Source organism: Primulina eburnea, chromosome 4, assembly GCF_022965805.1.
Source record: "Primulina eburnea isolate SZY01 chromosome 4, ASM2296580v1, whole genome shotgun sequence".
NCBI classification, from domain to species: Eukaryota; Viridiplantae; Streptophyta; class Magnoliopsida; order Lamiales; family Gesneriaceae; genus Primulina; species Primulina eburnea.
This window is the reverse complement of record NC_133104.1, coordinates 38,229,162-38,256,606: the sequence shown is the minus strand read 5'-3', so window position 1 is coordinate 38,256,606 and position 27,445 is coordinate 38,229,162. Positions and strand designations below refer to the sequence as shown.

General features: G+C 33.7%; 2 protein-coding genes, 1 long non-coding RNA gene and 1 pseudogene across 4 annotated transcripts; 2 read left to right on the top strand and 2 right to left on the bottom strand.

Moving 5' to 3' along the window:
• The first annotated feature begins 704 nt into the window (after positions 1-704).
• LOC140831138 (uncharacterized) lies at positions 705-3,265 on the top strand. The gene is made up of 3 exons (XR_012117797.1): positions 705-1,401; positions 1,510-1,540; positions 2,368-3,265. It is a non-coding gene; the product is annotated as an uncharacterized lncRNA (long non-coding RNA).
• A 788-nt stretch (positions 3,266-4,053) lies between these two features.
• Positions 4,054-6,436, bottom strand: LOC140831137 (probable carotenoid cleavage dioxygenase 4, chloroplastic; annotated as a pseudogene).
• A 1,868-nt stretch (positions 6,437-8,304) lies between these two features.
• LOC140831136 (WAT1-related protein At4g19185-like) lies at positions 8,305-12,430 on the bottom strand. Its single transcript, XM_073194923.1, has 7 exons — positions 12,070-12,430; positions 11,316-11,378; positions 11,103-11,219; positions 10,738-11,023; positions 9,886-10,041; positions 8,828-8,979; positions 8,305-8,731 (listed from the first exon to the last, which is right to left on the bottom strand). Exons 1-7 carry the CDS (start codon positions 12,261-12,263, stop codon positions 8,533-8,535), a joined length of 1,167 nt encoding a protein of 388 aa, XP_073051024.1. The 5' UTR covers positions 12,264-12,430; the 3' UTR covers positions 8,305-8,532.
• Positions 12,431-21,770: 9,340 nt separating this feature from the next.
• LOC140831134 (uncharacterized) lies at positions 21,771-25,123 on the top strand. Of its 2 annotated transcripts, none has more exons than XM_073194921.1 (3): positions 21,771-21,926; positions 23,210-23,502; positions 24,510-25,123. In XM_073194921.1, the coding sequence occupies exons 2-3, from the start codon at positions 23,238-23,240 to the stop codon at positions 24,791-24,793; spliced, it is 549 nt and encodes a 182-aa protein (XP_073051022.1). In that variant the 5' UTR covers positions 21,771-21,926; positions 23,210-23,237; the 3' UTR covers positions 24,794-25,123. The 2 variants fall into 2 exon arrangements, with proteins under 2 accessions (XP_073051022.1, XP_073051023.1); XM_073194922.1 differs by lacking the exon at positions 21,771-21,926 and adding an exon at positions 21,983-22,039.
• Positions 25,124-27,445: the final 2,322 nt, after the last annotated feature.

The window sequence follows — 27,445 nt, the reverse complement described above, 5'->3', positions numbered from 1 at the left end:
ATTTAGATTTAATATTGATACTTTCAAAAGATCACAAACTTTACTTTCATGTTAATACTCGTGAAGTAGCACGACTTTACAACTTTTTGTTTTATGTTGATGTCCTTGAAAAACACAACACGAATTCATATTGATAATCTAGCCAAATCTATAATAAAATTTAAGATTTAAAATCAGATATTCTCGAAGAACATTGATTCTAGATAAAAGATCTATTATTATTGTACATAGTTTCTGATAAATATTGATATAAGATGAAGATTTGTCACATTCATAAAAGAGTGGGTCTCATGTGAGAGTCAAGACCGTCTCACGGTAACTAATCTGTGAGACGGATCAACCCTACCCATATTCACAATAAAATGTAGGCAAAAATTTGTGTGAGACGGTCTCACGGGTCGTATATGTGAGACGGATCTCTTATTTGGGTCACCCATGAAAAAATATTACTTTGTATGCTAAGAATATTACTTTTTGTTGTGAATATGGGTAGGGTAGACCCGTCTCACAGATTATGATCCGTAATACGGTCTCACATGAGACTCACTCTAAAATGTAATACTCTTAGCATAAATATAATCTCTTCGTGGATAACCGAAATAAGAGATCCGTCTCACAAATACGACCTGTGAGACTGTCTCACACAAGTTTTTGCCTTCATAAAAAATATCAATATAAGGTCTAGAATTTGTTGATATTAATATTAATATTACTTTAAATTTAAGATTCCTCAATATTGATAATGAAGAATGATATAAGATCAAAGATTGTGCCATATTTTTTCCCTTCATGGATTATCTATCTTTTTATCATGGGATTTTTCAGCTGTTACGTCTCTCTTGCTTTAGCATGTATTGAGGTTTTACGGTGAAGGCTTTTATATTAAGAAGTAACTCTGATTGGAATGAAGAAATAATCAATTTCCCCATTTTTTTTCTTGGTATATGTCGAGTCCATTCATCGCCATAGCTCGAAGCTTTCTAGCTGCTGCATTGAAATCCCGAGCTCTAGCCCTGTTAATGTGAATTGGTTCTTCTGCTTATTTGGTTGATTATAGGCTTTAGTTTCTATATTTTTGTGATGATTGCGATTGTTTCTGTTATGGGTTGAATTTTTTTGGATTACTCTCGTCTCCCGATTGCTTTTTTCCTCTGTCTCCATATGGGCAATAGTGAGCTATTGTCCGGCAGATTTAGCTCAAACTGCAGTAGCCCATTTGTAAAAACCAAGCCTTGCTTATATACTGTCGTGTTGATTTTAGTGTGGTGAAAAGATGGGACAGACTTTGTTAGATATAAGTCTGAGCATGGGAACTTGCAGAAACTTCTACTTCAGCAAAATTAGTGAGCAAGCTCCCTTTGCTAACGGGTTCCCTTGGCCTTACTAGCTTTAATAAATCCGGCAAGTCTACATATACATGATTTCACTACTCTGTGGCATTATTGTATTTCAAGTTTCCCAATTTCATGTTAAACTAATACCTGAATGTTTCAAGTTTTTCTGATGCAGTTCCATTATTTTTGGAAATTGTTGACCATAGGTGCAGGGCCGTGCCTATTAGGAGGCAAATGAGTCCAATGACTCAGGCCCATCTCTTTTTTGGGGCCCAAATTTTTTTTAAAAAAATTATTATATATAATACTAGTTATTAGATAGTCCAAAACCAAGTATTTATTAAATAGAACTTGCTTAGCATGTTATCGATTTATTCTCCAATCTTCCCCAATATTCATCTGCAGACAAGCCTTAATCGACTCCAGTCGTTGCGTCGTCTCTAGGTTTGATTGAAAGATCCGTGAGGAGCTGTAAGTTTATTTTCTTGTATTTGCTTTATTCGAGCTTCTAATTTTTTATTGTAGTTTTTTACTTTCTTCGGGGCTTTATGTGGTATCTATAATCTACGTTTTTTGACTGAAATTTTGGTGGATGTAATGCTTATCCGGCTTTCAAATGCTCATGTTGCTTATAAAATCTTGTTGACTATCCCGGTCATAGTAGCAAGTGCAGAGCGAAGTTTCTCAAAGATAAAGCTCATCAAAACTTTTTTCCGATCAACCATTTCACGAGAAAGATTAAATGGATTGGCTATGTTATCGATTGAGAAAGAAATTACTGAACAACTTGATTATACTGACTTGATTAGTATTTTTAATTCTAAAACTATTAGGCGTGTTGTTTTTTAGTGATCATTTTGGACATATTTGATATATTTATTCTTTTAATTTTTTATATTGTCTTTTGACGTATTGATTTAATTTGAAAAATAGCTATGAGACGAAAAAAAATATAAACACACATTATGATTCGGAAGCATCTTTTTAAAAGTTAGACTCAGGCCCAAATATTATAAGGATCGGCCCTGCATAGGTGTGAGTGACCTCTTCATAATCGGAAGCAATGGCGCCATCGATCTTGGTCAGGGGTGAGTCATCTAATTTTTAAAATGGCCACTCTCTCCAATGTTATTTGCTTTTATTTTATATTCTCCGTTCCTTTCTTTCTTCAAACGTGGTGGTTAAGGCAAGTAGGAAGTCAGTTCGACAACTTCAATATTGTGGTTTTAGGCAAGTAGGAGGAAAATTTGCTTAACTCAAAGGCTTCCGCGGTATGCAATGCGCGCTGCGCTGTCCTTGTTACTTTCTGCAAAGTGCACTATGCGCTCTCGTTGTTCTTTTCTGCAGCATGTATCGTGCGCTGTCGATGTTATTTACAGTGGCGTGACAGTCGAGTCGAATAAGAGATCATTCTTATAAAATTTATCTCCGAGACGATCTTAAAAGAGTTTGTGGCCATCTGGAGGCATGGAATTTCATTTGATGCATCTATTCTAAACAATTACGATAACTAATCCAAAAAATAAATTTTAAAAAACTAGTCTTTCTTGCTTCTTAATAATTCTTTTTATACTTGTGATTTTTGCTCTTTTGAAATTCAAACAAGCGTAAACTTTGAATTTATGTGATGAAATGATTTGTATCCTGGAAGGTTAATTCTTTGAGAACATTTACACAGTTTATGGAGTAACTAATATCTTTAAAAAAAATTGATGGTCTAACATAAACGAATTTCATTGCCCACACGATCATAAATACACACAACATTTTTATGATTGGATTTGTACTTTATATATGTGTGTGTGTGTTAGCTACAGGATATGTATTTTGATGATTTTGAGTTCTTTAATGCAAGTAATACGAAGAATCGTCACTAATTAGATGTAACATTTATACTCTGACGACGAAACCCAATGATCAATCTTGATAACAAATAAGTGAGCAGGTATTTTGTGAGACGTTTTCACGAATATTTATCTGTGAAGTGGGTCAACTCTACCGATATTCATAATAAAAAGTAATACGCTTAGCATAAAAAGTAATACTTTTTCATTGATGACCCAAATAAGATATCTGTCTCACAAAATACGACCCGTCAGACAGTTTCACACAAGTTTTTGTCCAAATAAATTGATTACTTGTTTGCTTTATCCTTAATGCTATTATGTATATGAGGGCTAAGTAGAAAATTTATCAATCCTCAAGTCAAGAGTTAATCTTCCAACTATTTTAAAATTCATAAAATCAATATATTATTTTTCACTCTAAATATAAATTGGATTAATTTGTCTCCCATATATAAATCTTGTAATATTCTCAAGTTAGAATTGCTCGTTTAAATTAAACGAAATCTTGATGCATGTAACTCGTTTTGATTATTTTTGAAAGATCGAGAACCGAATATACCAAAATTACGGGTATGGAATTTATTTTTCACATAGGTATTTTCGTTTGATTCACAAAAATACATGTACTGGGAAAACTGGGGAGTAATTTTTTGTTGACCTATCCCAAAACCCGGTGTTTGGTGGCCTGGAATGAAAAATTATAGGATGGGGGTGGGTTTATTTCATCATATCCATGTGGACATTGTCCTCATGATAGGATATGAATGACCAAGATTTGGTCATGCATATATAGACCCACTTTTTTTAAAAAAAAATAATATGTGTGGCAAGATCATGTCCGTTGAAATTTAATGAGGGTGATGCCCAGATAGGTAAGATCTCATCTACCGGGGGTGGGGTGACTAAATCATTAAAAATCCAATAAAGTGATTAATTACCATTAATTTGGTTGCAATTTTTAAGGTCGCCCTCACGCACAAATATCCCATGGAACCCGTAAGGCACCCTTTGCGGTAGCCTAACAGCAGCAACTATCTCCAGAGTAGGAGATTTTGCATCCATTACAATAAATTTAGATTCTAGTGTAATTTCGTTATGTACAAAAGTAACTAGATACCCATCGTCTTCTTCTCTCTCCGGATCATTTGGTACGAAAATTGCTTCGCCACCATAACAATTGGGTCCGTATAGGCGGCTAGCCACCGTGCAGTCGTTGGAATCTGCTGTAGAAAGTGACGAGTCAATTTTTACCACACCTGATATCTTCGGCATCGGAGCCCCTAAAGCAGCATAAATGTACCTGCAAAGAAATATTTAATCCATCGGAAGATTAAGATCAAGTGTAGACACATATGATTCACAGGTTTTTGGGCCGGAGCCCAATAACTATTTAACCAAATAAAGGCCCATAAATATTTAGAAGATATCTTCTGAGACGGTCTCATAAATCTTCATATGTTAATTATTTCTCAAAATTTACTGGTCTCTACCATATGGAGGTATTTTTTTATATATTTTAAATGCACCGAAATGTTAATTTGTTAAAATTTTGGGTCATCAATAACAAATATCCCACGTTTTTCAAAAGTGAAGCTATTTCACGTACCTGTTCTTTTTCCCTGCATAAGCCGGATTGACAACAGCAAAATCAAGATTTGCAGCTGACAACGCCCGCCTCGTCACGATCCTCTCCTTCACATTTATTTCAATTCTTTCCAAGCATGCATGAACCAAATCCGTTCGATCCAACACATGTTCCACCGCCAACACGTTTGGCGCCACGACGACTATGGTCTCCCCGCCGCCGCCATCATCTTCATCCCATGCATTCACTGCGTGGACCATGTTCAACCCTGGTACTTCAACCCACCACATATCACTTTCATCCACCGATTCTCGAGGAATGATCCCCAATCTCGGTACTTTCTTAGGATCAACGCTGATTGCAGGCAGCCCTTTAAGAATGTTTTTAGGGTTCATAACGATTTGTGTGTCGGGAAATATGGCGTACTTTTTGGAAATAGCGAAATCGTGAATCAGTGAAAGTTCTGGTAGAGAGAATATGGGCACTTCTGGTTGTTTCTCCCCTTCTTTGTTTATCTTGAAATATATCAAGAATGGCGGCATGAACGTGATGCTCTGTCGGAAGGCGAATGCTTCCTGGGTTTCCACGTCGATTTTCGGGTGAGCTGTCATAGTTGTGAACGGAGCTCCGAATGATTCGTGGCGACCCAGAGTGATTATATCTCCATCCGGGGTTATTTTGATTCTGTACGGAAGATCAGATTCTCCGAGAGCAAAAAGTTTCCCATCAAACAACGCCAAGCTTGTGTTCGCGGTGCCGATTCCATGTTTGGGGTCGTATTCTCTGGCTAGAACGCGGCCGAAAGTGACTGCGCACCTGGCGATCGAAGCCGCGAGTCCATTAAAAGCGGAGAAGACATTGAGTATCACCGGCCTACCAATTTCCCGCTCCACCATGTACTTATAAGTCTTGATATAACGACTGCAAAATGTAGCTTCCCCGTCACGAATTCTGATCGAGTGCAGCATTCCATCTCCGTCGAAAAGGTGGTACGGGCCGTCGGGATGAACTGAGGATTGGGTCCGTTACGGATATAAGCACCGGTGAGGCACGACGGAAGGGTACCCTCCACAACCTCACATGCGGTCGGAGGAAGCTCGTCCGTGGGATAAAAGTTCCCATGAAAGCACATGCTTCGGATCGATGGAGGTCCGAAGGGGAGGATCCATGTATTTACAGATGATTTGATCTAGCGAACTGAAAATAATATTGGGTAAAGATTGTTTCGTAACTTTAGTCGTTCTTCGTTCAGTCTGATCATCGGAAGGAGCCAACTTTACTGGATTCAGAAATCTGGTTCTTGTCGGTATTTTGTCTATTTCAACAGATTGAATCTTGAATCGAACAACTTGTGATCGTGGGAGTGAGGGAGTGAGAGTGAATTTTTGAAGGAAAGATGAACAGAGGCTTTCCATTTCTTTTGCAAATATATATCTAAGTTCATTGGTTGTTTATATATATGTATATTAAATTGACAGAGATAATCAACAAAACGTGTTATTCAACACCACATGTTTGAGTAAAAAAAAGAGAGAAAAAATCACAAATTGATATTTTTACAGGTACGAAACTTTTGAGTGTATATTTGAAGTCAAATATGCTAACTACCTATTAGAAAATTCGTGTGGAAGGAGCAATTCATACATATTCCCTCTTTGAAAACCAAATGGTTAATTCATTTCGACACAATGCGACAAGTTTTTATGACTCTATCTAAAGATACAACTTTGTAGAGTCTATATACACCACTTCATTGAATTATTTACATCTCCATAGATAGAGACTTAAAGTTCCCCTCTCAGCCTCTTGTTCGAGTTTCAAACGTGCAAGTCACCCATAAATCCACGACATCGGTCACCACCAGTTGTAGTTTTGGCACTCAGGGGAGGATGCAACGAGGACCGACAGTGAGAATTTTCCGCTGCCTCTCTCGTTTAGAGTAGGTCTCTTGTGAGACGGTTTCACAAATATTTATCTGTGAAACGGCTCAATCCTACCAATATTCACAATAAAAAATAATACTCTTAGCATAAAAAAATAATATTTTTTTAAGGATAACCCAAATAACAGATATGTCTCACAAAATACGACCCGTGAGACCGTCCCACACAAATTTTGTCAATCTTTATTATAATGGTGTTAGTTGGCTATACTGATTGTATGTAAGAGTATGACAAAAAGAAAATCAATATTTGATAAGTTCGATTTTTTTTAAAATAATTTAATCTTTATCTTGTCAAAATGTTTATATTTTTTTTATTATCCTAAAGTTCAAAGAACCCCTAGTTAAGCAGCCTAATATTCCAAATATTTCATATCTTACAAGCCATGTGACACAAACCTACATTTGGTGGCATATAGTACAAGATGGGAAGTGGAAGTTGCTTGAGAGACTTCTACAAGTCCTCTTAATTTTACACCAAATTTAGTGGTCCAGCATTTGGATTATTCATTCCATTAATTCTATTTTTTTTAATTGTCTGCATTTTTTTTTTTGGGTATAAATTAATTATTAAATAAATATTTTATGTTTTTTTAAATAATAAGGTCAGGCCCAACTGAAATATTATCAAAAATTGGGTCAGATCAGTTTGATACAACAGTGGGTCAAAGCCCAATACAGGTTTCACTCTTACTTTTCATTTTTTATGTTGTTAATTGGGTCAAATACTTCTCTTCCTTGGGCTTTAACATAATCCCACGATTTGTTGTTTGGATACTTTGATACATTGTTACATACATATACACACACACACATATATATATATATATATATATATATATATATATATATATATATATACATATACACTTAGTTACCTTACTAAAAAACTCCTTTAAGTCACTTCAGATTTTATATTGAAAAAAAATCTAAACAAAACATTTTTTTTAAATCGAATAACTCTTCTAAATTGAAAATAATTTCGTATCAAATACTTAGTATTATTTGATCAAATTAAAAATAATAATAATAATAACATATGCAACGTGTGTGCATCTTTTATTAGTATAAATAATGACTTCTATAGATAATACAATGTATTTCTAGGTTATACTTGAATGGATGAATTTGAAATCTTTATGTTCAAATTTTTGTTGAGCCGATCACTATAATAATCGAGCTTGACTCGTTTAAGATATATATAGTCTCGAACTCGATTCAAGCTTTTATCATTAATATGGATCTTGGCTCGTTTGAAAATTACAAAGCTTCTGAATAGCTCGAGTTTGGTTTGTTAATATATCACTTATCATGTTTAACGAGTCTGACTTGAGGTCTACTTATTTTCGAGCTCTTTGAACATTCTTAACCAAAATACCAACTAATATGTGAAAATTTGAAGGGTGATTTTCTCATTTTATAGCATTCATTTGTTATTTTTTTCACTAAAACTTCAACGTGAGACAATAAATAAACAATGCATATTGCTAAATTCACGGCCCAATAAACTTAACCCAACAAACTTCTTCCCGGCTGAGAACTCAAGAAATTTTTTTTTGGACTCAACTAATTTTGAGCATGTTAAAAAGTTCGAAGGGACAAAAGTTAGACTTTCGTAAAATTATATCGATTAAAAGGAAACATCTTTAGAATATCCTCTATACTTAAAATTTGTTACCCATCTTGAAAATGAGTAACTGGTATCAAGTTAACATAAGAATGGAGCTGTAACCTTTTCTATAATCGAAAAATCGGGATCTGCCAACATTGTAAGAAACTGAAATCTAGGAAAGATTAGTATAATCTGCACCTGAGACTTTAAAATTAATCTACGATCTTGGGTATTGAGGCTGAAGGGCTAGAGAAAAAGTTTCCTACCTTGTTGATGGATGAATCTTTTTTACCGAATGGTTCTAATGGCCGAGAGGCGTGAGGAAGAATTCCAACAGTCACCTGTCTCTCTCTGCGAGATGCCCATGTTACCAGATAAAGTCCGGCTATAATGAGGAGTCCTCCCATAATGCTGTGACAGTAAAATTCACATTATATCGGTGAGAAAGATTAATTACTCGAACTGAAAAAGTAAAAAAACCGAGCACGTAAGAGCTAGGAAAACAACCTTCCAAAATAAATCGGGCTTCCTAGGAAAATTCTTGACAGGAATGCTGATAGAGCAGGTTGGAGGGGGTTATACAAAGCAACCAAGGCAGGACCAAGAATTTTATTCGACCATGTCAAAAGACCATAGTTCACGGCAGATGCTACGATTCCCTGGAAAGGTAACATAAGATAAGAGAGGTTTTTAATGAATGTGAAAAAGCAAGAAAGATGTTCATTTCAACAAATCTATAATGCTAAATCTTTATAAAGCCCTTGATCAAGATGGCACGTAGAAACCGATTTATCATTCTACTCCAACGAGATAACCAATAGCACAAAGATCCCACTTCCATGGTTTCATGCCCCTTCACTTCTTAAAAGACCAACTCAAACGGTAGAAATGGAAACAAACACCATCATTAAAGTTCATTGAACAGAGAACTGAAGTAGCACATGAAAACAAGAAACTTAGGTAGTTGAGACTGCAAGAAATCCAGCCTTCACTAAAGGAGAAGAATTGCTTGTCCAAAGAAAAATCGTTTTTGTGATCCATGTACAAGTCCGTCTCTGAGTCATTGTCATCCATCAGAACATAGTTTCTAGGTGTTTGAGATAGATGCGTAATACATGCACAAGCAATTCTTCATGTACTAGACAAGTGAGAGATAAAGACCAGAACTCGTATGTAACAGCTCTTTCCCACACGCTAAGTTCTTGAAAGGTTCATTGCTAAGATAATTGACAGCCATATATTCCATTACTACATAATTTGACCAAATATAGATCTACCCTCTCTGCATCGGGGAGTTAGGTGACAAGATTATGGAAATCAATCCCTGCATAACAAACAGTAATATTTTATTAACACAGCACTCAACGGACATCTCAACCATGATCTACGCTTAGGTGGAATTAAGCCTCCTCCACCCGCAGGTAGTGTAATTTGATGTCAGGTTGTTTCAATCTATGTTGAATATTTATAGGAGCTAAGTTTCTTTCAAATCAGGTTGAAAATTTATCTAATGAAATCCTTCAGCTTTCTAGCCGATATAGAAAATATAAAGAGAGAAGACTTACGGCATAGCACACCGCAATTGCCTCAGATTGAGTCAGATTCCAGTCTGTTGACTCATTGGTCATAAAGAATGCAGTTGTTACCATAAAAAGAGCACCAAAAAGGTATGAATAGGCTGTCACTGATATACTTGCTGGATATTTAACTAAAAGTGGAGCCTGAAACAGAAAAGAGTACCTCTATAAAAATCCCATGCTGGTCATATCAAACATAAGGCAAAAGTTGAGTAACAGTAAGAATCAGTTTAAATGCTGATTAAAAATCATTTTCTAATGAAGACGGATCATGACTGCGTTTGGATGGAGAAGCCATTTAAAAAAAAAAACTAAAAATTAATGTTTGTAAAAAAAAGTCCCAAAATTTGGAAATAAAAATAGTAAAACTTGGATAGGCTTCTGTTACTCTTTTGAAAATGGAAAAGGCTCACTTTCGGTAGTATCAAAAGACAAAAATGTTTCTATTTTCACTTTTTAAATCAATACTTACAAAGCACCAACTTAAAATAAAGTACTTTTTTCCTTTTGAGTTAAATGATAAAGGTTCTGAAAAGTAACTTGAATTAATGTTCAGTGATTAATATAAAATTTTATAAAGTCCAAAAAGAACTTGTAATTTAAACTCAGTTGTCTATGAATTCTAAGAAACACCTAAAGGACAGAGAAGTATCATCAAATTATACAAAATTTGATGGTGGTTTGCAGAAATTTGAAGGGAGCATGCTACTATGTATCGCTAGCTAGTGTCGTAGTATATTGACATTTACAACTATGTATCCATCATCTGCTATCACCTTAGTGAGCAAAGTGATATACCTCCATCATATCTCCATAAACATCAAGACCAGTGTAACTTACTTGAATAGATAGATAGGTGGCCATGCACATGCAGTTCCCAATCAAGCATAAAACCCCAAGGTGCCAATTATCGATCCCTAACTCCAACAAAGTCGACATCAACAGACCAGCTGGCTCCGGTTGACCCTTGGCAGTAATTTCGCTGATTGCTGCAAATTCTGATTCCCTATACCCAAACACGGCTGGACCTCTGAACATCGTCATCAGAACGGCACCAGAAACACAAATTAGAGTACCCCCTAACTTTGCTTGACCTTCAGTTTTTCGCAAGTTCACTGTTTCTGTACTGCATGTAGATGAACAACTGATATCTTGAACTAAAAAATTGTTAAGAGTTAGTTCAGAAAACCAAAAGTTGGACTCACCCCATCACTACAGCCAGTATGAATGTAAAAACTGGAGTAGCCGGCTGTATGGCAGCAGCATAAGTTGGGTTTGTGTAGCCTAGACCAAGAAGAAACAAAAGCTGGTTCCCGAAAATCCTAATCGAATCAGATGAACAACCGTAGCAAAAATAAACAAATCACTATCTACACATAAGAAAAAAAGAACTTTAAAAAACTGGAGATTCAACTCACCCAGTTAAACCAAGAAAGAAGAAGGCTATTACAAAACGTCTACTTAATGGTGGTCTTAGCCTTCTGCAGAACAAGTAAAGAATCATTTGTCAGTGATGGATTATTTATATTCACAACAAAATCAACTGACTCATAAAAAGAATTTAGTGCAGGCAAATTACTGGACTCTCTCGCTGATTTTAAGTATTAGTTTAATATTCACACATTCACAAACAGCCACAAGCAGTGCAGATAAGATACACTACTATCATAATTCCTTGGAAAAGATAATTACAAGAAATTATATCATATTTATACCCATCCGTGCTTGTTTTGCGTATCAATCAAACGAATGTGGCTTAAACATACTTGTACACATGAAATTTATATATGTATTTAAACTTGTAATTTAAACTCATTTGTCTATGTATACTCGGGATAAAGCACGGTGGTCCAATTTTTTTAAAAAAATTATATGTAAATTTTGTATAATTTTAGAATAATACGATATTAGTTTGGTTAGATCAATTTAAAATATTAAAAAATTTCAGAATTTAAAATTTTAGCTCGAACGTAACCATATTTCTGGCTCCGTCAAGTGACACCGGTTTTTCACAAAGTACGAAAGCCATAAACACACACCCCACTTTACGCTAGGTGAAATTTAACAAACCGGATTACAAACTCAAATTGCAAGATCACAAACAAGGAAAAAACGCATCGGACTCACCCATGCAAACCCATCAAGAACAAAAATCGTAAATTCATCACTCACTTTTCCCGGAAATAGGCAACTGGTGCGAGAATCGAAAGAGCGAGGAGGTCACGAAAGACGCAGAAAACGAGCTGATTCACGCCAACGTTGAGTGCGACTTTGGTGATCACGTGGTACCCGGCGTAAAACAGTTGCACCACCGCCATCGCCACATGCGCTTTTCTCGCATCTCCGCCATTTGCCGCCGCCGCCATATCCACTACGTGAAAATCACGATCTCATTCCATTCCCCCACTCATTTATGGCCAACAGATTAATGAATTCTTCGAATTGTTAAGGTTCTTGATTGAATCTCTCGATCTCGTATTTTTTTCAATGGAGAAAACTGGAATGAATTATTACAGAAGACTGTCCGTTCCGAAGTTTTGGTAATAATAATAATAATAAGAATGATAATATAATTATATCGATATTAGTATATTAATTCATATCACAAAAATATTATTATAAAAATTAAATTTATCAAAATCTCAGTATATATCGAATACAAAATTTCATAATATAACAGTAAAATCTCGATATAATAGTTGTAAATATCGTTGTAATGATATATTAACGATATTTTTAGCATTATTCTAATAATAATTATTATATATATTGATGGTATTTTTAACATTATTCTAAAATAATAATAATAATAATAATAATAATCAAAATTTAAATATACAAATAACAACATTCATAAATCAGACAAAAATAATTCATGAATTATAAAATAAAAATATATTATAATCGATTTTCATTTTTTTAAATTAAAAACTTCACATTTCTTAACATAATAATTATATTTAATTCTTTCCTAGAAGAACTTCCATTATTATCTAAAATATATATATATATATATATATATATGAAATTTTTAATGCTTCAATTCCATCATTTATTACATCTACAATATAAATTTTATTTTTCAATAAGCATATAGATCATTTTTAAAAATATTTCCCCACAACATCTGTTCCAAGAACTTCCAATAGAAACAATTAATACCGCCCAAATTATTATAAAATTCGTAAAATTATAGTAATACAATTTAAATAAATGGATTGCGTAAAGTTGAATTTAAACCATAGTTACGTCCCAATTGAGATAAGCTTTGGTGATTTTTTATAAATTAATTTTCATTTTTAAAATTTTAAAAAAAAGGGTTCATTGGTTTAATCGCACAGCCTGGATTTTTTTCTCTTGCATTCTTTCACTTATCTCGTCTCATCTCTTTGGAAATTTGCTTTATTATAATAGACAAAAACTTGTATGAGATGGTCTTACGGATCGTATTTTATGAGACACATATTTTATTTGGGTCTTTAATGAAAAAATATTACTTTTTATGCTAAGAGTATTATTTTTTATTACTGAATATCGGTAGGGTTGACCCGTCTCATAGATAAATATTCGTGAGACCGTCTCACAAAAAACCTATTCATTATAATATTGATGAATTACATTATCCACAAGGAAAAATTACATATAATATAGTGATAATTAATTATTTAATTAATTAATTGTTATTCATTTTTGGTGCACAAAAGTATCGTTTCATAGAATTGATTGATATCATACATAAATTTGTGTATGTATAGCTTAAAAATGAGGAAGCCGGCAAGCCGACCCGTCATTTGGACAGGACCGGCTCATTATTTGGACATGTTAGAAAATTGTCTCTTACCGAGGTCAATCCGAATGATCTAACTCATTTTGACAACTTAAACAAGATGTAATTAATTTTAATGTCTAAATAAGTTAATTTTGTTTTTCCCGAATATCAATTTCTGTTTACTATTTTGTTTTCATAGAGAAATAACAAATTAAATTATCCTAAGATGAAATTATGTAGAAAAAGCACCCCATAATTATTTTATTTTACATAGAAATTACAATGCATAGAGTCATAAACTTGAAGTTTGTATTGAAATTTAATATATGGTATACACACACAAATATATATGTAATCACAACTAAAAAAAAGATATGCCATATTAAACAAATTTAGGCTAATCAAATTTTACCTTAGCATTATTATGATTTCCCACGGTTTTTTTTAACCTTTTTTTTTTCTTTTTAAAGTATTTCCTTTCTTTCCACCAATAAAAAGACGAGATTAAATTAAATAAATAGATAAGTTTTTAAAAAAGCTTAATAAATAAACTAAAAAGAATGGAGTCATGACCTTGAAATTTAATCCATTGCAGTCCAATTTCTTTTGGTCTCCTCTAATGATGTGTCCTTTGGTGGTGGGATGTCGTAATTAGCATGAGCATGCCGTAATTTCTGGTCAGCTCCTAGCAATTCTATACTTTATCAAGATTAAAAGAAAACAAGAAACCAGCATATTATATATAAAAGCCATTTTGTTTTCTTTGAAGCAAGAATAGAGCTTTAATGGAGGTACACAAGATTGAGGAGCAAGGGCGGAGTCAGGATCATTATTCAGTGGACTACACTACAAGTAATAAAGCAAAAAAAAAAAAAAAGCATTATTCAGTGTACTACACTACAAGTAATAAAGCAAAAAAAAAAAAAAAAAGAAGACCGATTAAACAAAAACCATAAATAATATTAGAATGAAAATTCAAACGAAAAATTAAAAACGTGTGTCAACAATGATGACGGCTATTGCACGCATCTTTTGACAAATTTTGCATACGCACCCTCAACTTTAGAAAAATTGAGATGCGTAAACCGTTTTTCTTTTGACTCTTGACTCCCGTATTAACTCATTGATGGTACGAGATGCTTATATATACAAACGTTTGAGGTCCCTAAACATACAATCTCATACATAATAATACACCATCTATAGAGAGATAGGAGAGCTTAGAATACTTCAATCGGAGGAAAATCATAATACTTAAAGATGCTTCATTGGCTGGAGGTAACACTCGATTTAGTTTCCGCATATTTGTTTATCAAGTGTATATATGTTTAGAAACATGAGTGTGTTGGTTTTGAGAAATCTCTAACATTTGGTATCAGAGCAGTGATACTTCTGCCTTGAAAATATTGTTTTCATTTTCTGACAATTGGATATCAGGAAAGTTTTGCGTAAAAAACTTGAAGTTAAAAATCAGATAAAATGATATTAAGAAACTTATCTGAAAATTTTGTTCTCGGTTGCACCTTGATGTTCTTAGTTAACTAGTGTTGGATTTGTAGAATATAAATTCTTTCTTAGCTAACTTGTGTTGTATAAATTAAAATTGATTTTTAAACGTTTTCGTTCAAGGTTGCTTTAATAATATTCAAATAAATAGTTAATAGAAGATACTGGATTCATTATGATCATTCCTCGTTATAAAATTGTTTACTCCAATTTTTGACAGAATAATTTATATTTACGTCATGTTAAGAGTCATATTTCCATGGTGATTCCATTCTGATATTAAATTGACATTATTAAACTTCTTACTCGTCAACTCGATTTTTTATAATATTACAATATTCAGGTGTGGTGGATGATTTTTCCTTTTCCACATGAGTTTGATCTCATGTCTCCTCCTCAAATTGGAATTTTTATGTAAAATTCAAGATTTTGTAGTCGTGAAATTTTTTTTGTAATTTAAGTGTGCTAGGATTATTCAATCTTTGGGTATCTATCTTATTATTTTATTTAAGATGTAAGATTTACCAGTTTATCTAAAATTATGTGTATAATTATATCGCTTACAATAATTTTGGATCTCGAAATTTAAGATAATATTGTGTATATATTTTGAAATTGGAATAAATAAATAGATCATGATCTAAGAAATTAAATAAAGAATTTTTATATATAAGCAGATAAATTTTGAGATATAAATTCAAAGTTGAAAAGATTATACCAGATAGAGATCTAAGATTTGAGATGATATTGATATACCTGGATAAATATCAAGCAAGATGATAATATGATTCCTAAATTTCAAAATCTTGGAGTAGTTAATGTAGGATTTTCGAAATAGTAGAGATAGTGAAAATCTACACAATAAAAAATAAAAGGATGGGAAAATTTTTGCCTACCAGATTTTAAGAAAAATCAAAAGTCCTATTTTTTGGGAAAAATTACCATTAAGTTTGAAATTAGACACAAAATTCGAAATTTTGCAGGCTTGGGCATGAGAATATTTAAAAAATATATCCAAGGAATTGATATATAGATTTCGAAATTATCTAGTATCAAGGATAAAAATGATAATTATCCTAACTTAAAAGTTTGATTCAAAAGTTCAAACGCGAAGATAATACACGATCAGGATAGCAACCACCCCTCGATAAAAGGGAGAAGCTCCCATTCAGAATTTACACTGAAATTTTCGAGTTTCCTCTCCAATTTTCGAAATTTCCTCCCAAAAATTCTGCACAAGTCATCAAAATTCTGTACAAGTTCAGTAATTCGTTTATCTTTCGGGTATTGGAAAACCAATCTCCACCGTTCTGAATATGCTTTCATATTTTTCAAATAACATATCCAAATGTTAGTCAAATCCAACGGTTAGTTTTTCGTTTATAGTCTTCACAAGAAAACTGCTAAAATTTTAGGCGGGAACATCATAACTACGGTTTTTTGCCATAAGCATGTTAAAACGACTTCTAAACCGCTGCTGCGTCTTCGAAGCATCAGTTGCATGATTCTTCTATGGTTTTCGAATTCTTCATGTTTTCTTCCAGGTCTAAGATAAATGAGCTTGTTTTAAAGATTTAATTTCGGTTATATGCATTTTTGTTTTTGAAAATTCGATCGAGTACAAATTCTTTTTTTGCCGGGTTTTTATTAAAAATAATTTAATTTTTAAAATTAATTTCAAAAATACTTTAAAAAAAACGTTTGCAAAACTACCTCAATCCGCGCTTATGAAGCGCGGACGCTGCTCACGTGGCGCAGCGTCCGTGCTTACGAAGCACGGATGGTGCTTGCGACGGAATTTAGCGACGGATTATATATAGACCCGTCGCTAAAATTGAATCCGCGACGGTTCTAAAACACCGTCGCTAAATATGAATCGGCGACGGTTTACATTGCGACGGTTTTAAAACCGTCGCTAATTGTAGCGACGGATAAAACCGTCGCTAATGTACTCCGCAGATACCTTCAACTTTCAACAGCTTGCATCTTTGCAGCATGCAATGTGCGCAATGCGAAAAACCATTTTTGTTGTAGTGAAGATATTGAAAATCCGTAATTTTCGGTATCCCGATTTTCGGTAAGTTCGGTATTTTTTTCGACACGATATTTCGGTATTTCAGTATTTTTTCCTACCCCTAACTTCTACTATTCAACCTGGTTTTTCAGTGAGTCAGAGATGACTGACTTTGGTTTGTTTAGGCAGCATGATTTTCGACAAAGACGAAGTGTGAAAATTCTGCTGACTTATAAATTATAGTCAATTTTTTATGAATAATATTAAATGTACCACCAATATATTGTTAGAACGATATTTATAATTATTATATCACGAGATTTTACTATTATATCACAAGATTTTACTGTTATATCGCTAGATTTTGTATTCAATATATCAGCCTAGACAGTCATCCCCGACTCACTGAAAAAACCAGGTTGAATAGTAGAAGTTCCTAAAAAAACTTATTTCGTGATTAATTTTTGTCTGTTTTTTTTTTCAATGTCTTCACTACAACAAAAATGGTTTTTCGTAGTACGCACATTGCATGCTGCAAAGATGCAAGTCGTTGAAAGTTCAAGATTATCCGCGACGAACACGTACATGCTGTTAATAATATTATTAGCGTGCAACGTAAGAAATTTCGAACTCTAAACTTAGCGACGATTTTATCCGTAGCTACAAATAGCGACGGTTTTCAAACTGTCGCAATGTAAACCGTCGCCGATTCATATTTAGCGACGGTGTTTTAGAACCGTCGCTTATTCAATTTTAGCGACGGGTCTATATATAATCCGTCGCTAAATTCTTGCTGCTCCACGTTTGCAGCGTCCGCGCTTACGAAGCACGGACGCTGCGCCACGTGAGCAGCGTCCGCGCTTCATAAGCGCGGATTGAGGTAGTTTTGCAAACTTTTTTTTTTAAAAGTATTTTTGAAATTAATTTTAAAAATTAAATTATTTTTAATAGAAACCCTTTTTTGCCCCTTCTGGTTATGATTGTCGCATGATATTTTTGTTGGTACTGTGAGGATTCAACTTAAAATAAGAGAAAATCTCAAATATGATATGACCCTTACGTGGTGGGGATGTGACTGCTATATGGTATTGGCCCCTTGGAAGAATAAAAATTAGGGACTGATATCAGTAAACTATAGAAAGTAGAGAAATCTCAATGTCTGGTAAATGGTATGCATATATAAAGTAGATGAATTTCAGTGTCTGGTCAATAGTATGCATATCACCATATGATATGAGTCATGTTATGCATGGTCAATGGTATACATATGGCATGAGTCATGTCATACATATTTGAGAAAATCCATATTTTATACAAAAAGGTCATTACTAAACTAATTATTTTTTTAAAAAAATAGAATTTATATATAACATATAATATGAATATATTACACAAATTATGTGTGTTCGCGTTTGTAGTAACTAAAGTTCTCAAAACAAGTCAGTGAAATGAATTGACCTTCAATCCACCACAATTCGTCATTTGACATGTCGACTCTCCATTTGAGCGTGTTAAAATATTGTCAATCTAACCACCTGATCAACCCGTCATAACCCACTGTTTGGTGGAGCCAGCTACGAAATTGCTAACCCAACTGCGAATTTGGCGTGACAGACAAATCAACTGACGGACCAGACTCATTTGAAAGCTATGCCAGCACAAACTATACATTATACATATATACTCTCTATATTATTATTATTATTATTATTATTATTAAGTGTGAGATCTTTAGAGTAACTAACTTTTGATGTCATGGTCTGTTTTAATAATTATATATAATAATAAAGTGTTAAAACTTTAATGAAAATCACATTTAACGGATAGATTCTTTATTTTTTCTTCAAGTTGTAGGTTCAATTCTTATTTTATTCTTTTTATTTTTTTATTTTTTATTTATTTTTTAATTTATATATTAAAATTAGAGTGTAGTTTTTCATTATTTTTTATAATTATAATTTTTATCTTCATTTAAATATAAATTATAAAAAAATCTTATAAAAACACACCATGCGTGGCATGGGCCAATTAAAAAAATAGGAGTGAGACAGAAAGTATTTAAAAAAACAAGGGCTCCGACCTTTTTTAAGAAACAAGGAGTTGACTTTTGATTATTTTATTAACTGCAATTAAACTCTTTAACTTAATTAATTCTCCTCTTTTTTTCTTCTTGGTCGACACACATCTTCCCTCAATTAAAATTTACGAGTTATCTACCTTGTTTTCCTCAAATCGGGATCTGTCGACCCAAACCAATTTAGTCGACCCAAAATCTATTTTAAGAAAAAAAATAAGAGTCCACCCAGAAGAATTGATCGACCAAAATTAAGTTGGTCAAGCAAGATTAATTTTCTTGGTCGACCAAAATTTTGTTGGTCGACCAAACCAAGAAGAATTTCTTCTTGGTCAACCAACATAATTTTGATTGACCAAGAAGAACCCATAATTACTTGATGTGTCATGTTTGTTTTTATTATTAATAATAATAATAATAATAATAATAATAATAATATTATTATTATTATTAAATTTTGTCTGTTTTAATTATCTTATTCTTTTAATTTTTGTTGAATTTTGTAGGATATACCTTTGGCTCGACCCAAAAACAAAGCAACAAGAGTCGACCCAAAAACAACAAGGTCTACTTTGTGTCGACACAACTAAATATGTGATTCATATGTTAAAACATATAATATTATATAACATACTTGTGAAATTATGATTCATATGTTAAAAACATGTAACATACTTGTGAAATTGTGATTCATATATTAAAACATGTAACATACTTGTGAAATTGTGCTTCATATGTTAAAACAACATGTAACATAGTTGGTTGTGAAATTATGATTCATATGTTAAAACATGTAACATAGTTTGAAATTGTGATTCATATATTCATATGTTAAAACATATAACATAGTTGTGAAATTGTGATTCATATGTTAAAACAACATCTAACATAGTTGGTTGTGAAATTGTGATTTATATGTTAAAAATATAATATAATTGTGAATTTGTGATTCATATGTTAAAACATATAACATAATTGTGAAATTGTAGCTCATATGTCAAAACACATGTAACATTGTTGTGAAATTGTGACTCATATGTCATAACATGTAACATAATCATGTAACATTATAGAACATACTTGTGAAATTACGTGATTCATATGTTAAAAACATGCAACATTGGTCAAAAATTAAGTTATTATCGGTCATGTCAAATATATGGATTGATGTGTTATAAAGAGGGTCGACCCAAAAGCAACCTTGATCGACCCAAAATCAACATGGGTCGACCCAGAGATCAACATGGTCGACTCAACCCAAAAACTAAACAACAACAAAATTCCACCTTAAATATTTAAATCGAAATTAAAAAGATCAATATCCATAATTAAAAGATCAATACAATTTCTAATGATTATCAAAATGTTACACGCTAAAAAATATTTGAACTCGGATACAAAAACAAACACGCGATGCTACCCAACATTTTACTTGGGTCGACCAAACATGTTGGATAGACCAACATGCTTGGTCGACCAAGCAATCCCAAAATAGTTTGGCTTGGTCGACCCAAGCAAAAGCATAATTTTTATCTACCAAATATGTTATTTTGGTCGACCCAAGCAATACGAATATTAGTTTCAAAAATAACACAAAAAATTGCATAAAGTTAAGAAGCATTTGGTCAACCTTTGTGGGTCTTCTTCTTCAAGCAAGTCGAAGAAACAAAAGCAATAAATGGAAATAAACGTGAGCATTATTAGATTTTTGTCAGTCATTTGTCCGATTGAGTTTGCTTAGATTGGAAGGCTCTGCGCCGAGAATTGCTGGAAAGAGAAAGACGATTTGCATTGAGAATCGTCGGAAAGGAAATAGAAAGAGGTCGACGGAAGAGAAACCTTGTTTGGAGTCGATTGAATGAGATGTATGGATTTAATATTAAGGGTGTGTTTGGTTGAGTGGATTAAATAAGGATAGATTAACAGTCCAATATTTATCGTTAAAATTTTAAGTTGTTTTAATAATCATTTTGACCCGGTTTAAGATCCAATTTTATTAATCAAATAGTTATCCATAAAATTGGATCTTAAACCGGGTCAAAATGATTATTAAAACAACTTAAAATTTTAACGATAAATATTGGACTATTAATCCATCCTTATTTAATCCACTCAACCAAATACACCCTAAGAGTTTAAATTAATGATATATTTACACTTAAACAGAGAAATATTTATCTTTTACTATTTATTAAGTTTAAGCATATTAGAATAACTGTTTTTGGTGTCTTTGGTCTGTTTTTTGGTTTCCCTATTTTGCCCCTATTTGATATCAAAATTACATTTTTTTTTTTAATTTCAAAAAACATTTTTGTTTTTATTTTTTTTATTACAATTATTCAAATAGCACTTTAGTACCTCGATAATTTATCAAATTTCATTTTAATCCATAAATAATTATAAAAAAAAATTGTACACACGCACCGTGTGCAGGGTAGCTAGTGTAAATTAACTTATCGAATCCCTTTTCCCTAAATTTCCCACGTGGCGTTCCGATGCAGGTCTTCTCGTCATATCAACGCGTGGAGCCGAACGAGAAACCATCAGAAAATAAAGCAAATTCATTTTACTATAAATGCAATACATCAAATGCACTGCTTCTTCGTCATTGTCCATTCAATTCTTGTTCTTACGCTTTTGCCGCACGTCTTGTAGAGCTTTTCAAGGTAACCCACCCATTTTTCTTCCATAAAGTTTGTTTCTTTTTGGATCAGAAGTACAATTTTGTTTGCGTGTATAGATTTTCATTTTGTATAATGCGGTGTTTTTTTCGTTAAATGTAAGTATTCTTGAGTGATAATACATTGTTGGGAAAATGCCAGGATCGTGAAATATTTTAATTTCCTTCTCTTCTCATCGGGATAAATTTTGTGATGATTTACGTGAGAATCTGAAATTATTTGTAGGGGTTTTCTATAGCCATGTAAACCAAAAATATTTATGTACTCTAGGGAATGTAGTCGTGAGATTTAATGCCTTGTTTTTTAAAATAAATTCCTTTTATGTTCTCCCTCATGTATTGGTTATGAAGGAAGTAAAATTTGTGTCGTTAATTGTTGTTTTCTGGTTGGCTTTGGACGAGTCTTGCAAATCGTTCCGGAGGGTGGATTGTTTTGGATTTATATGCTTTTATTGGTTTCTTTACGTACATTGTTGAGTGGTTGTTTTCCTGTTTTGAAATCCGACACTGAGAACTTGTTGGCATATGTCTCATATTCTGGGAAATGTTCGCTTCGACTCCGACCTTCAGGGGCCGGAGCAGACGGCCTGCCATGGTCCTTCCCTTATAAATTTATTGACTTTGATATATTATATATGCACACATAGTTATGATCTTGTCCCTGTATTTTTTTTAAAGCTTTTTATTTTGGGACGGTTTTGCCATTTGTGTCCTTGGTTTGTGCTATAGTGGTAATGACAAGGAGTGCTAGTTGTGTCGAAGTAAAATTTTATGTTCGGATGTTATATTTTACAATTCTCGAACAAAAATTTGAACTATTTTTATTGTAATTGTTTAGCTCGGTAATTTGGTTATCAGTTGGTATTCTTTAGTGTGAACTCAAATACCATGTCGATTGCAAAATGTAATATTACACCTAAGAGGAGATGTGATACCCTTTAATTTTTTTCCTTTTTTATGTATGAAGTAATCAAAGATTTGAAAAGAAGTTTAAATTGTCAGCTTCAAACTAATTTCCACTACCAGAACAATATTTGAAGTCATTTACGATACCGTGAGCTCGATTAAACTTTGTCGTTTGAGATGTGGCTGAGAACCAGGCACTCTCGATGAATATTTTGTGTCATTTCACTTAACAAAATCTGACTGGAATTTGCTAACATGTACTTTGTATTAGCTAGTGGCTAATGTAACTGGCACTAAATTATTTTATGTAATTTCAAATTCAAATTCTTTTATGTTTTACAAGTTATCCTTCTATCGTTCTAGGTATCGATATCAACTGAGATAAAAGAAAATGGGAGGTGGAAAAGACAAGCATGATGAATCTGACAAAGGGCTTTTTTCTCACCATGGCCATTATCCTCCACAAGGATATCCACCTGGACAGTATCCACCAGCCCCCGGAGGCTATCCTCCCCAAGGATATCCTCCACAAGGGTATCCTCCACAAGGGTATCCACCCCAAGGTTATCCCCCACAAGGATATCCACCACAGGGATATCCACCACACGGCCATTCCCCGGCTGGTTATCCTGGCTCATCTGCTCCACACCATTCAGGTGATGTTTAAATGTAGCTTGATTTGTTAATTTCTGTTAAGTGTTGGATTTGTTGTTTGGCAAATTGCTTTGGTTTCTTGTCATCTATTTTTTTGGATGTGTCGCTTTTCGATAGAATTAATATAAGGTCCTTCTGCTAATTCCTTAACTAAAAGTTGAGGTTAAACTGAAAGGATGACTTATTATGTTTGTAGTTTGATAGATACGAGTCACGTAGCCGATCAAGTAGACATGGGTACCATACCTGTCATTTAGGCTTTTGGGTTACGGTTCGTATCTATGGACGTTCAAATACTCAGCCACTCTTTCAATTTCAAAGATGGGATCAAAACCTATTCTTCTTAGCCTAAGATTTTATTCGCAGAAGAACCAGACATTCTTTTTCTCCTTACTATACCTTACATCCTGTCATCACATTCAGATAAAAGGAAGTTAGACTAACTACCAACTACCTCACGCTCTCTCTAAAACCCAGCCAAAAGAGTAGGAGCAGCAGCTGGGGAACTACCATAGCCATCCATGGGAGTCAGACTAGCATCAGAAGGGGCCGTAATAGGAGCATTAGCACTGGGAAAAATTGAATCGATCCAGCCCTGGTAACAAAGCAGTAGAGGTATTTTATTTTATTAGAAAGAAGGCCTTTTAGGCCCGCTAGCTAGGTTGATTATATTAAAAGGTGGTTTACAGCTAGGGACATTCAAATACTCGGACAACTTCTATCCTCCGAGCATTGAATAACCTCATTCAAAACTTGCATTATTATATTTGAAGGCTCTAGAGCTCTTAGACAAGTAGATCCAATTTCGATTAGGGGCATCTGCTTAGAACTATGATTCTTCGATATGGGTTTTCACGTGCAGTAAGGAACCATGAACTGATTGGTTATATTCATTGCATTGTTCTTTGTAAAGCTTAAGTTTGTTGCGCATAGTTAAATAGTATCTCTTCCACGTGTAATTCATTGTGTGTCTGGTTATCCTCTGTTCTTAGTTTCCTTTATGTTGCAGGGGGACCTGGTGGTATTGGAGCGATGCTTGGAGGTGCTGCTGCAGCGGCAGCCGCCTACGGTGCTGCTCATATGACGCATGGCGCTCATGGCATGGGGCATCATGGACATGGTGTCGGGCATGGCATGGGACATTATGGACATGGTGTTGGGCATGGGATGGGCCATTATGGTCATGGGAAGATGAAGCATGGCAAGTTCAAGCATGGCAAATTTGGGAAGCATAAGAGAGGAAAGCATGGAATGTTTGGAATGCATGGAGGGAAATTCAAGAAGTGGAAGTGATTTATTACATCTATGAGTAATCATTGGTTATGGTGACGGAGGTTTATTTTATTTTTTTTCCTGAATTAATTATGACACCTGGAAGTAGCCCAATATACTATAGGCGTTCTCCTTTAGTAGATGCGATAATTTTCCATTTCATATGGCATGTGAACCATTTCGATTTATTTTCAAAATCTTTCCAACATATTCCAGACATTCACATGTATCTCGATTATGTAATATTACACTTTTATGTGTATGCATCAGGCACATTGAATTGCAACATCCCCCGTTAACACATATGATTTATATCCTTTTTTAGGAAACACAAGAAAATAATTTGAGGATCAGTCTATGCTACGCTTGGAGTAAAATTTATATATATATATATATATATATATATATATATATATATATATATATTAATACAAAATTTATTCAATTATTCATCTGAAAACACCAGGGGATGCTCCATATGTATCATAATTCAGTAAGACTCAACTCTTCTACTCGTAAGACTAACCCTTCTAGGAAATAAAACGTATACGTGATTTTTTTTCTGTGTGAGTTATTCTTGCTATAACAAGTTAAAAAATATGTAATATTGGATAAATTTCAATAAAATATTTCAATCAAGATTCAAATTTCAATCTATGTTTGATAATCGATAACTAAAGATGTGAAAACGGGTTGGATAGATCCATTCGTAACGCGCTATTTGGTGGGGCAGGCCATTAGCAGGTTGCGTGTGCCGGGCTGACAAATGGTCAACTCAGTTCAAACCTCCTTGGGCCATGAGAGGTGTGTTGGTTGGCCTAATTTTTTAAAAAAAAGTTTTTTTTTTAAATGCTAATTTTTAATTTTAAAAAAAATTATAAAAACGTTTGAAATGCTATGAAAATGGAAAATAAATATTAGTCAAATACTTCAACCAACATTTAAGAGCATTACTTTGATAAATTAATAATGTATAAAATTATTTAATTAGATAAAATATGAAAAAATCAAAAAAAATACCACAAAAATCAAATAAAACTTAAAAATATATAATTCAAAAAAAGCTTAAAAATACAATTTTATGAAGGAAAAATATCATATTCTGGAGGGTCGGCCTGTCCTACCCTGTCCTGCGCTAACCCATGGTCTGCCCGGACTCAATCCATTTGGCCCAACTCCAAACAGGTTGAGATTTCCCCAAATCAACTCGTCCTGTGAGAACCTGAATTTCCAGCAGTAGCTAACATATTTCAGAAGCTGAATTTCAAGCAGTAGCTAGCATATTTCAGAAGCTGAATTTCATCAGCAACTAAAATTCCAGAAGCTGGTAGTTTTCCAGCAGACAGTTTTCCTGCAGACAGAACCAGCAGATAGATTTCAGCAGCAGAAGAGTTCAGTAGCGTGAGATTCCAGCAGGCAGTTACTGATTCAGCCTATGAGTTGTAACTGAAGCATTTAACATGGAATAAAGGCTGTTAATGACAGATTATGGCCATTTATTTGGGAGGCTAACAGTCAGAAATTTGCCTATAAATAACACCCTCAAGTTTCTGAAATTGTTGTTACACAAATCTTGAGTGATCACTTGAAAATTTGAGTTAAGAGAGTGCCTGTTTTCGAGGAGTAGAAACCAGCAGCGAGAGCAAGCATATTTCCAAACTTCAACCGAAACATCTAGCAAATTACTGTAAGTGGGCTTATGTATAAATATCTTGAAATCAGTTTGATAAATTATGTTCTAAAGTATAGCTTCTGTATGTTTGATTTCTGATATTTGATTTTGAAACACTGAAACTCCCTAGTGAACTAATGGTAGGAATATATATATTCTGAACATATCTGAATTCTGAATTTCTGATTTCTGGCCTCACCCCCTTAGAGGAGAGAACATATAGGGGACTGATATCAGTTTAGCCATGAAATTCACTAACGTGCTCAGTGCTTACTAATTCTGATTTCTGTTCTGAAACCTGTGATTTCTGAATACTGATTTCTGTTCCGAAAATAAGAGTTCTGTATATTGTTTGTATTACTGTTTTTGTTGAAAATGATTTCGAAAACTGGGAGTTATTCCCATCCCCAATTATTGATTGACGACCATATCACTCACCCACCAAACTCATCTCAGATAAGAACGAGGAAGAGTTGTTAGAAGAAGAAGAATAACAACACCAGTTTTGGGGCTGGTGATGAAGATTGTTGTTCTCAGTTCTGATTTATATTTTATATTCCGCTGCATCTGTTCAGATATTATATTTTCTGGTTTTACATTTCCGCTGTAAAACATTTGTCATTGAGTTTGTATCAGACAATGATGATTATGAATAAAAGACTGGTTCCTGAATTTTGTACTTCTGAGGCTTGTTGTTTTATTATGTAAATTTGTGAGCAACGCCGGTGTTAACCAACCCCCACCCCGGGACGTGACACGTCCCATTTCTGTATCGGGACGAACCAACCAGACGGGCTCATCCAATTTTACAAGTCTACTGACAACAACTGAGTTTTAGTATAATATCACTTAATAGTCCAAATTTACGTAGTTATCCTTAATAATATAAAAATATTATTGTAAAAGTTAAAATAATATACATGTTCTTTCCCCTACGTTCAAGCTACTGATCCCTCCTCCCCCTCTTCCCCAACGGAAACCCTCGCTCATCCCCAACGAGT

What these genes read in the sequence shown, in the direction of transcription:
- LOC140831136 (XM_073194923.1), bottom strand. Translation starts at nt 12,263, where the DNA reads ATGGCGGCGGCGGCAAATGGCGGAGATGCGAGAAAAGCGCATGTGGCG. An exon ending in ATACTGGCTGTAGTGATGGG is followed by an intron (nt 11,024 to 11,102) that starts GTGAGTCCAACT and finishes ATCTACATGCAG; the next exon opens with TACAGAAACAGTGAACTTGC. An exon ending in CCACCTATCTATCTATTCAA is followed by an intron (nt 10,042 to 10,737) that starts GTAAGTTACACT and finishes TTTCTGTTTCAG; the next exon opens with GCTCCACTTTTAGTTAAATA.
- LOC140831134 (XM_073194921.1), top strand. Translation starts at nt 23,238, where the DNA reads ATGGGAGGTGGAAAAGACAAGCATGATGAATCTGACAAAGGGCTTTTT. An exon ending in ATCTGCTCCACACCATTCAG is followed by an intron (nt 23,503 to 24,509) that starts GTGATGTTTAAA and finishes TTTATGTTGCAG; the next exon opens with GGGGACCTGGTGGTATTGGA.